The sequence below is a fragment of the Microtus pennsylvanicus genome, chromosome 2 (genome assembly GCF_037038515.1).
Source record: "Microtus pennsylvanicus isolate mMicPen1 chromosome 2, mMicPen1.hap1, whole genome shotgun sequence".
Lineage (NCBI taxonomy): Eukaryota > Metazoa > Chordata > Mammalia > Rodentia > Cricetidae > Microtus > Microtus pennsylvanicus.
The window spans coordinates 60853650-60869048 of NC_134580.1; the positions used below are offsets into that span (position 1 = coordinate 60853650).

At 44.2% G+C, this 15399-nt stretch overlaps 1 protein-coding gene across 2 annotated transcripts in view; it reads left to right on the forward strand.

Moving 5' to 3' along the window:
* The window catches only part of Dpys (dihydropyrimidinase), a 65767-nt gene that overhangs the window by 23859 nt on the left and 26509 nt on the right, over positions 1-15399 (forward strand). For both annotated transcript variants that reach the window (XM_075963624.1, XM_075963625.1), the window contains exons 5-7: positions 4582-4738; positions 5554-5695; positions 7951-8093. In XM_075963624.1, the coding sequence (XP_075819739.1) occupies positions 4582-4738; positions 5554-5695; positions 7951-8093 (442 nt within the window). The remainder of the gene's footprint in view (positions 1-4581; positions 4739-5553; positions 5696-7950; positions 8094-15399) is intronic.

Consider the following 15399-nt stretch of genomic DNA (forward strand, 5'->3'; position numbering starts at 1 on the left):
GTTCTGGCTATGACAAACAGTGCTGCTATGAACATAGTTGAGCACATGTCTTTGTGAAAACCATGTTTTATAATTAATTGATTGGACATTTACAAAAATTAGCTGAATGGGGGATTTTTGTAATTATGTTTGAAAACTGTGTTGATGACATTATCATTACCTTAGCGTTTTGGCATTATTGGAAGGACAGAAATACTGAGAATGGATTTGCTAAGGCATTCGCTGGAAAGTTAGCTAGCTTGAATTTCTCTCAGCCATTCTTTGGGGCTAGTGATTTTGGCCATATCTACTTTTAGTTTTAAGCAGCCACCTTCAATTCTAGATGGTAAGGACGAAGTAGTGATTTGCAATTTGGAACATCAGTTGTCTTCCAACCATGAAAGATGACTAACTTAGCTCATGTGAGTTTTGTTAGCAATAATTGTCCCTTCTAATGGCATAAATTTTTGTACCTGGCTAGTGCTTTTAGTGAAGCTCCAGAAATGTCCTTTCCAGCCCCTTCTCTTCTGCTAGGGCGAGGAAGGAACTCAGGGGCTGTCTTAACCACCTCTTTATTATTATCTTGGGCAGACAGTGTTCTTCACAGCATTCATTTCCTTCCCACAATCCTGTCCCTGCCCTGCTTTGTCTGCAGGCCAAGCCCCTGCAGATACATTCAGATACAGTGTAGAGTGTGACTCTAGTCCTCCCTGGCGAAACAGTCAGCGTGAAGAGAAACTTACCCACTCAGGAAAGCGGGAGCTGGAGCGACCCACATCTACTCAGGGAGAAACGATTTTGAGCAAGGTCAAGCGCGTTTCCTTCACGCCAGTGAGGCTCCAGAGCTCGCCTAATTTTAGTCGGCTGCACATTTAGACCATTGTTGGCTTCTAAAAAGTTTCTGGTTTTCCTGGAATTTTTCCAGCTAGCTCTTTTCAGATAGGTTTAGAAAAGAAACACAGGCCTCTCCACCACGCCTGAGCAGTTCCAGCTTCTCCTCCCGCTTTCCATTAGACATAGCAGCTCCTTCTTCAAGGAGGCATGTGGGGGGAGGGGGGTAATCTTCCTTCCCTGCCCGCCTCCTTGCCTTCCTGCTTACTTTCCACAGTCTCTTACTCCTGCTTCCTCTCTCTGTCGCCGCCGTCTTTTTGGCCCTGGTGCAGATGGAATGTGGCCTTGTTGGCGGCAGTGTGGTCTTGTTGGAGGAGGCTGGATGACACAGACCTTTAATGCAGACCTTGAGGCTGGAAGGCACACTTTTCATCTGGGCCACACTTCTGCTGGAAGTGTATCACCGTGGATGCAGCTTTGAGGTCTTTTTCTCAAGCTCCACTCAGTGTGGCAGTCAGTCAACTTCCTGTTGCCTGAATCAAAATGTAGCACTCTCAGCTCCAGCACCACATCCTGCCTGCCTGCTGTCCCCCACTCCCGCCCCCGTGATGGACTGAACCTCTGAACTGTAAGCGAGCCACCCTCAATGAAATGCTTTCTCTGTTAGAGTTGTTGGGGTCATGGCGTCTCTTCACAGCAATAAAAACCCAAACTAAGGCAGTCACAAGCTACATTTTCTGGAAAATGACAGTGTAATTCTGTTCCAGCACTGATATCAATACAGTGCAATTATTTCCTTTTCCTCTCTAACCAGTTTTACTATCTGGAATATTCTCTTTTTTTTTTTTTTGCCATCATTGAGATACAGAAATTTCATTAAGCCCACATTAGGTCATAAGTGTTGAATAATTCCCCTTCGTATTTAGGGCATATTTTTTAATCTAAAGGCTGATTTTTGATTCTGAAATTTTTCTTCTGTTATTTCTTCCATACTTATTCACTCTGTTTACTTATTTACTTTCCCCAGAATTAACCACAGAAGCATCTTCTGAGAAGTAAAGGGCAGCCCAGTGGGAGATTGCAACACCGTGACAGAGAGAGTCTTTTCAGTTGGGGTTTTGTGTCAAAGGACAGAAAAAGACTACAGAGAATATCTGTGGCCAGGGAAGGCACAACCTCCCAGGAAAGTTGCTAGAGAGGAAACCGAGGAAGGAGGGATCTTTCAGTCCCAAGAGGCACTGGAGCCGTCTGCTTGCAAACACGATCAGACACAGATGATAGAGCCTCGCACCGTTCACAGCCACCTGCAAGGCAAAGGACACCAGGGAAGGGAAGCTGGACAATTGTTTGAGAACATCTACAGATAGCTTGTACTGAAAGTATTTAAAAAGACATGCTCCTTCGCCAGGGAATGGAAATGATGCTTTTCTTAGGAACAAGGTGTATATGGTCTCAGATCAGAGGAGGAGGGCTTTAATTCTGGTCACTCCACTGCCCATCTTTGGCAAGTCGATAGGTTTCAATGAGCATCAGCTTCTTCATTTATCAAACCAGCGTGAGGTGTTGCTGTGAGGCCAAGAGAGGGCACGTGAGGGGTTTTGAAAGTTACACAGACCACACCTACGCTAGCCATTCCCCTAGTCTAGTTTTTAGCTCAAATCTACCAGAATGGGCGATTAGGTTAGATTTTTTTAATTTGATTCTCCAGTTTGGGGACTACCAACTCATTGGTTTCCTCTTCCTTTATACTTCTTCCATGAGTTTTGGTCTTTTCAAACTTGTGGAAGGAAGCGACAAGCCATTAGGAGTTTTTATTTTTAATTTCTCTCTGTTCATAAATATGTAATAAGGCTTAAGATGAAAATACACCCCTAATGAAGAGTTTGTGTACGCTAAAAAAGTAGCCTGTCACTCTTGAAAGGCGTTTAGCCCTTCTGAGGAAATTACCTGTCATCCGCTTGCAGAGCAGCCTGGTGGACACCTGACAGATACTGACATTTAATTTTTCCCGAGAGCTATTAAGATGGGAGACGTTAGGGAGCCGCACTCCCAAATCATCTCGATGTGCCGAGTGATTGAACAGAGCATGTGACAAGGACCTTTCCTTGATGATGAAGCACCACGGAAAATCCTGAGTTGGCACCTCATGAAGAGACTGCAAATCAAGCCAGAGTCTTGTCCAAGCCATGGGGAGAAGTGCTCTTGGAACCGCGAGCTCTTTTTGGAGCCACAGATAGAGAGTGCAACTGTCTTGGTCTCTCTCCGTGGAGACCGGTACCTCCTAGCTCACTACCCATGACTGCCGTTTCTCCCACATGCCCCTGAGAGATGCTAAAGTTGCTTCTCTTGTCTGAAAGCCGGGCAGTGAGGACCTGGAGTGGTGTGGGGTTGTGCGTATCACGGAAGTCAAGTTTATCCACGGGGTTTGGCTTCACGAGGGACTATGGTGTGGAAGTTGGGCTTCAGCAAGCCTGGCTCTTCTGTGTCTCTGTTTCCTAGGCTAACTGGAGGAAGGGAGTCGTTTGGAGGACGGATGGGTCTGTAAGATAACAGGGTGCCGCATAGCCATTTAGAAGACTAGGCAGCGGGTGGCCATCCACCGTGTGCTCTCTAAGGAAGTCCGTTAATCTTAGTTATATATCTGGATGGTAACTAAAATGTAGATTCTGATTAGCCAGAGTGGGCTCATTTGGCATGCTAGCATCTCCTCGCCACACACTTTTTTTTTTTGATTGCTTGCATGTGATGAGGTTGATGCCAGTGAATCTATTATTCTGACAAATGCTAATCAGATAAGGAACCTGATTTTAAATTCAAATTCATTGTGCACTATTAAGTTTTCTAACATTGTGTGCTATGGATGGCCTCATTTGCATGATTTTTTAAGTGTGCATTTCGGGCTACAATTCTGTTATCTGAGTGTTCTTTTATTGAATACTAGTCTTCTGAGAAAGTTCCTTTTGAGGGTATGGAGAGGTCACCAATTGGTCTGCAGCAGAGAAACACCATGGTTGGAATCCGTATGGCTATATTAATGGTAGCCTGCTGTCTGGCTACAAGGCATAGAAGTTGAGACCACTGATTCAAAATTCCTGGGTTCAAATCCTACTTCCTCCACCCCACCTCTGTACAGTGTATATAAAGTAGCTGCAGAGAAATTACGTGATCTTGTAGCTTTATCTTTAATCAAGATAGTGAGAGCATTTGCCCATAGGATCTGCAGATTGCACTAAGAAGCGGCGTGCTGCCTCCAGCATTCTCTGGGTTTAGCAACAGTGGAGCCGAAATAGGAGTGGCTTGCAGCTGGAGGTTTGTTTCCTCTTCCCACTCACGTGCTTGTCCATCGCGGGTGGGCTCTGTCTCCGATAGATAACCTGTTCTGTCTGTGGCACCCACTCCACTCCCAGCGCCATGACAGAAGAAGAAAAGGAGAGAGCAGAATCCAAGACCATTTTCATAGCCCAGGCTTGGAGGCAGAACATGCCATTTTTATCCATCCGACTGACCAAAACAAAGCAAGCAGCCAGCCAGATGTCAGTGACTAGGAGAATTAGCACAGTGGATGCTCAATAATTATTACTCTTTAACTAGTAAGCCCTGGTCACGAAACGGTTAAGCTAGAGTATCATCCCTGACTAGGACAGAGAAGGCAATCTCTGTGTTTGTCAGATGGCTTTCTTTAAAGTGCATTAAAATGGCTGAGTCAAAAAAAAATAAAAAATAAAAATAAAATAAAATAAAACGGCTGAGTCCTACCTTTGGACATTGCAGGGAAGGTAGTCTACGGAGAACCGATTGCGGCGGGACTCGGCACGGATGGCACACACTATTGGAGTAAAGAATGGCACCATGCAGCCCACCACGTCATGGGTCCTCCGCTGAGACCTGATCCTTCAACTCCTGGCTTTCTCATGAACCTGTTGGCTAAGTAATAATTTTTCAGATGAAAAGTATTTGGGTGAAAGATAATCCTTTGTAAGTCTCATCTTTGGGTCGGGGAGAGCTTACCCTGTAACTACAGCTTCCACGGACCCTTCTGGTCTTCTGCTGTTTGACCCATGGTATCTGGGGAGCTGAAAACACCGGACTTACAATATGTTAGGCTGATACAATCAAGGGACTAGATTGTTGTACAGACAATAGCCCTTCCTAGTCATTCTGAACATCCCAGCATGCCCCATTCACATGTCCCCAGGTTTAAGTTAATGGGGAGATTTACACACCAAAATAAATAAATTAATTAATAAATAAATTAAATAAAGCAGTTGCCCTTCTCTAACTCCTTCCTCCTTCACACATCTGTATTCCAAACAAAACAAAACAAAAAAACCTACTTACATTGCTCTTAGTGACCCTGTGGTTAGCTTTGTCAGGTCCAGGCAACTATCAGTTTCTAGCTCATAGTCATGGGCTCCTAACTGTTGGTGCAGAGTCCAACATGTACTCTCTTGTCTCATTCCTTCCTCGAACCAGCCGTCTTTCTCCAGCTAGCCTGGGAAATTGAAAAACAGTAAAAGACTTGCTGAGGATTCTGCATTGTAATCCTTAGGAGTGTGTTCTTGAAAAGTGCTTCTGATGTTTAACACAGAAGAGAGGGGAGACAGGTACCCGGAAGTCCTACTCATGGCCCCTCCCACTGCAAGACTTCCTGCACGGAGGTCAGAGGTTAAGAAACACCAGAGAGTCGCCTCCTGTCTGCTCGCCTCCTCATCCTTCTCTTCCTCTCTTTTTCATTCTCTGCAGTGGTGATCTGACCACAACAGGGAGTGACAACTGCACTTTCAACACCTGCCAGAAAGCTCTGGGGAAAGATGACTTCACGAAGATCCCCAATGGGGTGAACGGTGTAGAGGACCGGATGTCCGTGATATGGGAAAAGGGCGTGGTGAGTTTCCCAGGAATGAGGCTGGTTCACTAAAGAAGCACAGACCTTCATAGAAGCAAGCACTCTGTCTCTCTGTCTCTCTCTGTCTCTCTCTCTCTCAACTGGGAATCACACTGTCGCTATCAGCTTCATCCCTTCCCACCTCCAGGACATTATCAACAGTTGATCTCTCCTCATAGTTCAGCTCAGAAGATGGTTACATCATTTGCCATTGGGCGAATACATTGGGGACCAATTTACATTTGGTCCAGCTAGGGTTATTCTTTATGTATCATTAATGTCAATATTTGAACTGATGATGAAGAATATGTGAAGGATATTAAATTTGTTGTCTGAAGTTATACAGATAATGAAATCTTTGAACAAAATGATTTTTAAAACTAACAATAAATGAAGAATTAATAATTTTTTCCCAAGGATGGAGCAGATCACACAGACAGACGTCATGTGTTAAGCTGTCTATCCATGTGATGTGTGGAGTTGTAAAGATCTATAGGATCTTGGTAGACCCAAGGCTCCCAGTATCATACTTTTCAAAGACTCATAGACGATACATTAATCATATTTCACACTTGAGAATTCTCTTCGATGGGTTTCTCCTACATCTACTACCATTTCTCTTTTTCATTGACTAGTTAGGATTTCAACTCCAGTGATGTGGAGGAAAAGGGCCTATTTGGCCGACACTTCCACATCATACACAGTCTATCATTGAAGGAAGGCAGGCAGGGCAGGAACCTGGAGGCAGCAGCTGATGCAGATGCCATGGAGGGGGGCTGCTTACCGGTGTGCTCATGATGGCTTTTTTAAAAAATAGAACCTGGGACCACCAGCCCAGAATGGGACTACCCACAATGGATTAGGGCCTACCCATCAATCACTAATTAAGAAAATGCCCTACGTCCAGATCTAATGAAGAAATTTTCTTATTTGAGGTTCCCTCCTTCCACATGACCCTAGCTTGTGTCAAGTCGACATAACACTAGTCAACACACCCATCATTCACCGAATCCCATTGATCTGATTTTCAGAATCCACCTTCGTTTCTGCATCCATGGGTACCATCTGATTGAAGGCTCAAATCTTGTCTGGACCATCCTAATAGTCTCAAGCTTGGTTTCCTTATTCTCAGTGACCAGTTGTTCCTGTCTGTTCTGTCCTGGAGTTGCTCCTCAGAAGTGAAGCTCTGCTCATGTGACTTGCGTGTTGTCCATGACTGAATTGCAGTGTTTAAGCCATCAATTTAGTACACGGGTCTTCAGAACACCTCTCTAGTTCTAACTGCTGTTGCTCTTCCTCCATGACCTTTCCTTTCTCCACTGGGACCTCTAGCATCCCTGATGATGCCCCTCTCTTTCTCCTGGCTTAAATATTCTAGATTATAATCCAACTTTCCTCCATAGACTCGTGTTATTACAGTAAATATCCTTAGAATGGCAGATTATCATAATCCATTTTAGTTCCCATTACATATACATATACATATATATATCTTTAAACATGATCTTTAAAATAATTGAATGTTTCCCAATAACATGCATAAAACTGTATAGTTTTCTGAAACAACAAGATAATTTACCTCTGGAACTATTAGAAATAATTAACTAAATCTTAAGGAAAGTCTTATCATATACATATATAAGCCCTATAAGGGTTCTATATTAAAACTTCTTAAAAATAGACTTTCCAAGATTTCTGGTTCACATAAATTTAAATTGAACAAAATTGTACCTCTTATACTTATCTTTTATCTTCCAAAGGCTTTGCTACCTAATTTAAAGGCATTGTAGCCTATCTTCTTTTGACTATTTAGTATTTTGCCTAATATTTACATGATCATTTCACAGATCTCAGGTCTGCAATAAGTAAGGCAGACCATTAATATCGTAGGTGGTAGTAGAAGACTTCAAAGGGGGAAATACCACGGTCCTTTAGCCATCGTGTGGTGGCATCTTGGGTGATGGGGGTAGATGGCAAGAAAGTGGTTGGTTTGTCTTTTAATGGGATAGGATTTTTGAAAAGTCATCTTCAGGCTCCTGTAGGCCACCGTCTTCATCACTGATACTGCAGACGGTTTACAGTGAGCCTGCAGAGATGTAGCTCCTTGATGTAGGATGGGGGTTACAGATCTATCTGGATAAACAGGTATGGCTTTCTGTTAGGGTTCATTGATGGAAGCCTTCCCCTTGTATCCCCAGAGGAGGCTTGAGTGTTCAGTCATCACAGCAAATGCCTCTTCTCTTACTGCTTTACAGCACAGTGGGAAAATGGATGAAAACAGGTTTGTGGCCGTTACCAGCACAAACGCAGCCAAAATCTTTAATCTTTATCCAAAAAAAGGAAGGATAGCTGTCGGTTCCGATGCTGACATTGTGATCTGGGACCCAGAAGCCACAAGGTAAGTCTGAGATCTGACATTGCCTGGTTTTACCCTTGAAGAGAAGCACCAGCTTGCAAAGGAGCTTTGCTGGGCCCTTACCAGCCTTTGCTTATTAGCTGATTTATTCTGCCATGCCCAGGGATTCTGTGCGCAAGATAAAGATTTGGATGTGCAAACGTTTCTTTGTTTTTCTTGGCATAGAGGATGCAGAAGCTGTGTAGAACTTGCTGGGAACAGATATGTATAGAAAACCAATATGAATTTGCCATCCCAGTGCCTGGCAAATGCCCGAGTTCACACGGAGGGACGGTGCAGAGCCCTGAAGAAAATAATAGGCTTAATTTGAAAAGAGCTGAATTGGAAACTCAAAATAATTACAGCCTTTTAAAAGCTTTTAGATAGAAAGATTCCAGCACAAAAGACATCACTTTTAGTTAGCCAGACTTTCCAGAGGAGTTCAAACCCAGCCTGTCCTTCCCAGTAAGCTTAAGCCCTTTGTCCTCAATTTTCCACAATTCCCTGTTAATATTGGGTCTGACCAACTCCGCCAATTCAAAGGAGCATTTGATGGAAGTTGAATTTCTGCTAAATTCTCCTTGGGGATGTTGTCCCCAGCAGCTCTTGCTTGCTCATTTGTGCTTGTGGTAAACTGGTAAGGAAGGACATGCCACACATTTCAACATTGTGTGCTTGTGTGTGCGTCGTGGGAATGTGGTGGGCCTTCCGTCTTCACTCTATGGCATCTGTACAAGGTCTAGTATGTTTATTTTTATCGTCGTTAGCAAAAGCGCCTACTTTCTGGGAAGTGATGGTGTCACAAAAAGACAGTTTCAACAGAAGTGCCCTTGGGCCACCTTCTGGGGAAAAGATGGCCATGTCGAATTTGGAACATGAAGGAAGCTACTGTGGCTGAGAGCCTAGAAACAAACCCCAGATGGTCTTTTTGTGGTTGGCACTACCCTCAGGATACTCATTGTTCCTACCTAGGGACCAGTTCCTGGGATTGGCAGGCCGTGGTCACAGCAGGTAGCCTTTGGCCAACACTCCAGCACACTGTAAAATGCATGTACGGCAATGAAAGCTGTGTGAGAGAGAACCTGAGCTCAGGAAATATCCTGAGGTAGCAGCCAGTCTCAATCCAGGGCTTTTGTTGCTGTGCTAACAGATTTACACTTAGATAATCAGTACCTAATAAAGCTAAATGCAGATGGTTTCCGACTGGTCTGGGAGTGGGAGGACATTGTCTTTTTGGATGCGGGATGACCTAGGCTGGCTGCAGCTTGGAGAACTCCTGATTCTTTAAGTTCCTCTCTGCAGGGGCTGCCACTGCCCGGCAATTTGGTTAACTTAGACCACTGCTCTATGGCTGGAAACAGGTAGGTCTTTTGAAGTATCTTGTGGCTTACAAGTATCACAAGGTTTAATTAGAAAGCCCCCAAATTCTCAAAATTCCACTCTTCTAGAAGGAATGTGTGGAAAAGTGGTGACGTTTGAAGCATCCTGTTTGTGTCGTCATGGTGAAAATTAGTCACTGTTTGTGCAGGTCAGTGGGGCCAAATATACCCTGACATTGTTTCCCGGGTAAAGCGGAGCAGAATAGGTCTATGGCATGAAAGACCGTGTTTGTGAACCGTGTGTGAGGTTTGACCTGCAGGCTGGGAGCCCATAGCTCTCACTTCTAAACCTGGGTGTTTTCTGAAAGCCGAGCACTTTGTATTACATTTCACTTTTCATGTTCTATCTTTTTTTAAACCCAATGTGGGGGAGCAGTTTAATTCTGTTCTGTGTTTTTCTGTATCAAAGTGGAAAGAAAACAAAGATACTCTATTGAGCTATGAATCTCTCCAGTCCAGTTCCTAACCCCGTGGAGAGCACTGGGAGCCACTTCTGTGGTTCTTCTTTTCTTCTCCTCCTCCTCCTTCTTCTTTGGTGGTGAGTGGGGGGTGGGGGGTTGAAACAGGGTTTCTCTGTGAGCCCTGGCTGTCCTGGAACTCACTCTGTAGACCAGACTGGCCTCAAACTCACAAAGATCCACCTGCCTCTGCCTCCCAAGTACAGGGATTAAAACGTGTACCATCCTCTATGGTTCTTCTTTTAAAAAAAAAATACTTTTTTTTGTAAGCCATTCTACTTTTTAATTGAAAATAGGTTTCCCCCATATTATATATTCTGATTATTATTTCCTCCCTCCCAGTTCCTCCCAGATCTCCCCATTCTCCACTCACCCAAATCCATACCCTTTCTTTCTTCACTTTCTCATTAGAATACAAACAGGCATCAAAAAATAATTTAAAAAATAAGATAGAATAAAAACAAACAAACTAGAATAAGATGAAGCAAACAAACTGCAAGAAGAAAAAGAGGTCTTCCCACCCCAAAATAGCACAAGGAACACATAGATGCAGAGACACATTCGCACACACATAAATCCCACAGGAACACATCACTGGGACCCATAATACATGTGCAAAAGACTTGTAAGGGGAAAACAGGAAAGAAGGGAGAAAGGAAGAGAGGAAGGGAGGAAGGAGGGAGGGAGGGAGGGAGGGAGGGGGGAGGGAGAGAGGGAGGGAGGGAAAGAGAATAAGAAAGAAAATGCTTAGACAATCATTATGAGACAAGGAGCCCCTAAAAATGTCGTTGAGTTTGTTTTGAGTTGCTGCAGCTCTTTTTTAAACCTCTGCCATGTGTCTCCATCTGGACCCAAGTTGAGAGTCCTTGCCTGCCTGAGTTCTGTGGATCACACCGGCTCAGGTACAAAGCTTCATCTTCCTCAGACAACTGGACAAAGAGAAATGACCGGAATGCAAGGTTGTGAATAATTCACTCCCTTTATTTGCCACATTTTGCCACTCGGAGGGTATTTATAGGCTGTGATTATGTCCCCTGAGTCATGCCTCAGGCTATACAAATTTAGATCCCTTTCTCCCAAGCTCCAGTTACTAATCTCTAGAACATCGCTTTGGTCCTCCCGTCCTAGTCACTTGCGTGGTGCAGTGATCCAGATGTGTGGGTATATTTTTTAATCGTCTATATATTACTTACTTAACTTCCCTCTGTTCAGTCTAAAATTAACTAATTTAAGGTCAAACTCAAGGCCCCTGTACCTCTTAGACATTTATTCATCATCAGTCAGATAGTTATTCAGTTATTCCTCTCTTTTGTCTGTTCCTGACCAGTTTTTGTATAACAACTGCTCTTTATATAATAACTAAAGAAAGTTTAATAGTTAAAAATCACTTTTGGTGAATGAATATATATGGATTGAGCCTTTAATGTTGGATGATACATCTTTATTAGTATAGCTCATATGCTTTAGCATTGCCAAGAACTCCTATGCTCTCAACCCAGGTCTGCTCATCACGAATACCCCAGTCCAGAAATTATGAAAACCAGTGCAGGCCCGTGTGACTGGTACTAGGTTGAGCTCCACCAAGGGTCACTTGAAGTCTCTGCAGTGCTCAGTAACAGAGAACTTGTTGGGCTTGCTGAAGGTCTTGGCACTGTCCCTGGTACCATGTATACAGCATAAAGAATAGGAAAATTAGGTCATTGTATATCTACTCCTCTTTTGCAAAACAATGTAACTAATAATTATTATGTCTATCATGATATTACCATGAAGCAACATATGTATACATATTTTGTAAGCTAAACTAACCCTTTTACAGTGCTAATTTGATGTCAGAAGCCCCAGGTTCAAGTCCCAGCCATGCATAAATCAAATGTGATGTCACACACCTGTAACTCCAGAACTTTGGAGGTAGAGACATGAGAATCAGAAATTCAAGGTCATCTTGGGATGTATATATATTGAGAGAGAGAGAGAGTTTAAAAACAGCCTGCTAAGATAAGATCTCACTCCTTTTCTAGCTTGGCTGGTGCTGTACTTTGCCCATTATTTTCTCTTTTAGTTATGTTCAACTAATTTGCCTGTGTTGGCCAAGCAGCCAGGTAAACAAAGGAATTCTGTTGTGCTGACCCCCACACCCTCTTAGGAACACAGATCTTCTCATTTTCCCTGCTTTTGTTGTCCAATTGAAGGTAGAACAGTACTGTCCAGCTAATGAATGGGTCAGATCCTCTTTGGAACTTTTACTCGGTATTTTAAATTCTGTAAGATTTTTCTCTAATATACCGCAATAATATTTTGCACTAACATGAAATTTGTACCGTGTGGAGAAAAGAGAGATGGGGTTGTTGAGGTAGAGGCTTCAAGGGATGAGGGATTGGATGAAGATTTAAACAACGTGAGGAGTGTTTTCCATAGTTCACATTTAAAGGGAGGAGCCACGCTGTGTATCTGGGTCGGTCACAACACCGGCTCTCTCTATTCTCGGCCTGCTTAGTGTAAGGAAGGTACTCGGTTGGGCTCTTTGTTCCAACCAGAACATATGCAGATGACCTCATCTGGGACATCTAATGTGCCACCGTATTTTTAGCCTCTCCATGCAGATCCTTAAAGATGGAGGACGCTCACCACGGTCACCGCCTACCTCTCCCCACCCTGCACACGGAACCCTGGTGCATCCGGCACACCTGTGTCCAATGCTGCAGCGTCGTCCTCCACCACTTTTTGAACCTCTGTTATACTCTTGAGGCATTGGTACATTTTTAAAAAGGAATAAGGGGTCACAAGGGTGGTGGGGAGGGCCCCTTGAGCCCCCAACTCTTCTCTGCTATCATTGCCTGACAGAATAGCATGACTGCACAGTTAATGGACTGACGTTGCTATGTTACGATTAGTTAGAGCCTATTCTTCATTCAGGTTTGCTTAGCTATTACCCAGCATTCATTTCTGCTCCAGGAAATCCCCCATATGTAAAATCACCATATTGCATTTAGTCCATGTGCGTCCTGAGACTGGTCTGAGGTGTGACACTTTTTCTCTTTATTTTAAACGGCTTTGTCATTTTTGAGGAATGATACTCGAGTATTTTGGAGAACGTCTCCCTACAGCTCAACACAGAGATGAGCAAAGCGGAAGGCAGCCACCTCCCACACTACATGGGAGCTAGTGGGACTAGGCAGTGGCTCGAGGGACACTGGGAAGGCTGCTTTCAGCAACAGCTGTGGCCTGGACAAAGTCAGGGACAGCTTCCCTTATGTGTGCTTTGAACTTATTGGACAGGATCTTCAGTGGCTGAAGAATGAAGGGCTGCAGACACATGTCAGCATAAATAAGACTTTCTAAGTGTGGAAGGTGCCCTATTTTCCTCCTTTCGTTCTCTTGAAGCAACCCTTTGACTTCTGTGTTGACAGCGGTTTGTTTAGCAGGAGTTGACGGGCTTGAAGAGAACTGTTTCTGTATGCTCACAAATTCACTCTGAGCTGTTTCTCCTCAGAAGCCAGGCACTGAGAGTCAAGGCTGTACAGGGCTAGGTCCTTCTTTGGGGAAAACTCAGTCCAGGGAGAGGAGCTACAAAATGATATATCCTCAGTCTCAGAAAGGCTGACTTAGGATATCGTATGAGAGGCGAGAGTAAGACATCGCAGACGTCAGAACATAGAGATCTTGCGTGAGAGAAAACAGAGGCGCGGCATCACACGAGGGAAGAGTGGGTGAGGCCTCTGTCCCTGAGAGCCAAGACTGAAGCAGAGGCAAAGCAAACTAAAACACCCGGGGAGGAGGCCAGAGTGAAGCCATTAAGGTTGAGGACTGTAGAAGAGAGACAGCAATCCAGGCTGCAGAGAAAGGGAAGGCCAGGCCCTCACAGGCTGCCTCCAGTTTTGATTTGTTTACCACAGACCGTGGTGATTTTTCACAAAGTTAGCCTTGTGGAAAAGCATTATTTAATCAAGGGAAGAAGTGGATTTATAATATTCTGTCTTGCAAGAAAGCATTCCCCTTTATCCTGTGCGTGTCATTTTGACGTTCACTGTAGTGCAATGTTACGTACACTTTCTGTTCATATCGTTAGACACCAGATGTTTTCCTACGCAATTCCTCAAATGGGTCTTAGCAAAGATGATCGCCGGCTTTGGTTAGTTGTTGCAGAGGACAGCGATGTGTAGTGAACCCTGCATCCTGAAGGGGGCGCCCACAGCCCATGCTGGGCCACCCGAGCTGCTGATTTCATAAGCACAAGGTGGTCTCCTGAGGGAGGGCGCCTTTGCTAAAGATTCGGCGGCTTCTGGGTACCTAGATGTTTTCGCTTGTTTTTGATTTATGTTGATTGTTAACGGCATGTTGAAATAAGTGTGCTTGTCACATAAATATGCTTTATTAAAGTCACCAAAGGAGATCAGTAGAAAGAAAAGCAGGGCATCCTTACTTTTCTCTTTCCTCTCCTGTTTTGTAAATCCACAAAGAAGCTGCGTACCTCCAGCATGAGGCGTCTGACGTGCAGTGATGGAGAGTGAGGGAGGATTGGACTGGGGTGTGAGGGCAAGGGCTGGATATCCCCACGAGAGATTCCCTTAGACATGACTAGCCTGTAAAAAAAAAAAAACAGTCCCTGCAAAATCAGCTGCAGGACCTCTTCCGTGCCATTGCACAATGAAAACAACAACAACAAAAAATAGTGCAAAGAGAGTGTCAACCTTCTATTTTGGAAATGAAGAGTTCCCTGCATTCAGCTTGACGGCTCATTGAACCAATGTCTATCGCTTGTGACAGACTTGTGTCTTAACGCCTCAGTACTCCAGTTAAAGCTGTAAATCTAAGGACATAGCCTCATCTCGTTGTTTGACCTATTTCTGTAGAATACTCTGGTCCTTAGATTGTGAGGAAGAAGTCGGGAGTATGATTTTTAGGTGGTATCGAGACAGAATCTTACGGTGTCTTATGGTCAAGACAGAGAACAGCTAACGTGGCCAACCTGTTAAAAATCTGACTAGAGAGAGGGCGTGCGAGCTTCTCACAGGCCTGCAGGAGCAGCAGTAACTCATGTTCTGGCAATTTAAGGCTATCCTCGGAGCTCCCGTTCCTCGGTATTCATTAAAGAGCACTTAGTTACTATGGTAACTGTCCCTTTTCAGTATTTATGAGCTACTGGGTCTCTCACAGTGTCTCAAGCACACAACCACACAGCTGACGACTTTGTGCACTGAAACATTTGATGAGGACTTCTAGCTGCTCTTCATTCTGCAGAGAAGGCATGTCCGCGTTTCCCGTTATTTTGGGTTTTTTTTTTTTTTTAAACTCAGTTACCGCAAGCTCTGACCCCGAATCCGTGGCTCTTGAAGGCGTTGTCCTGCCCTCCTGCTTACTCCTCCTCCCTCTCTCATGGTGAAGAGGGATGAACGCACTTAACTTTGCATGCAGTGAAGAGCCATGACCCGAGGATTGTGAATGTGCCCCAGGTTCCATGGGTGGACCTTG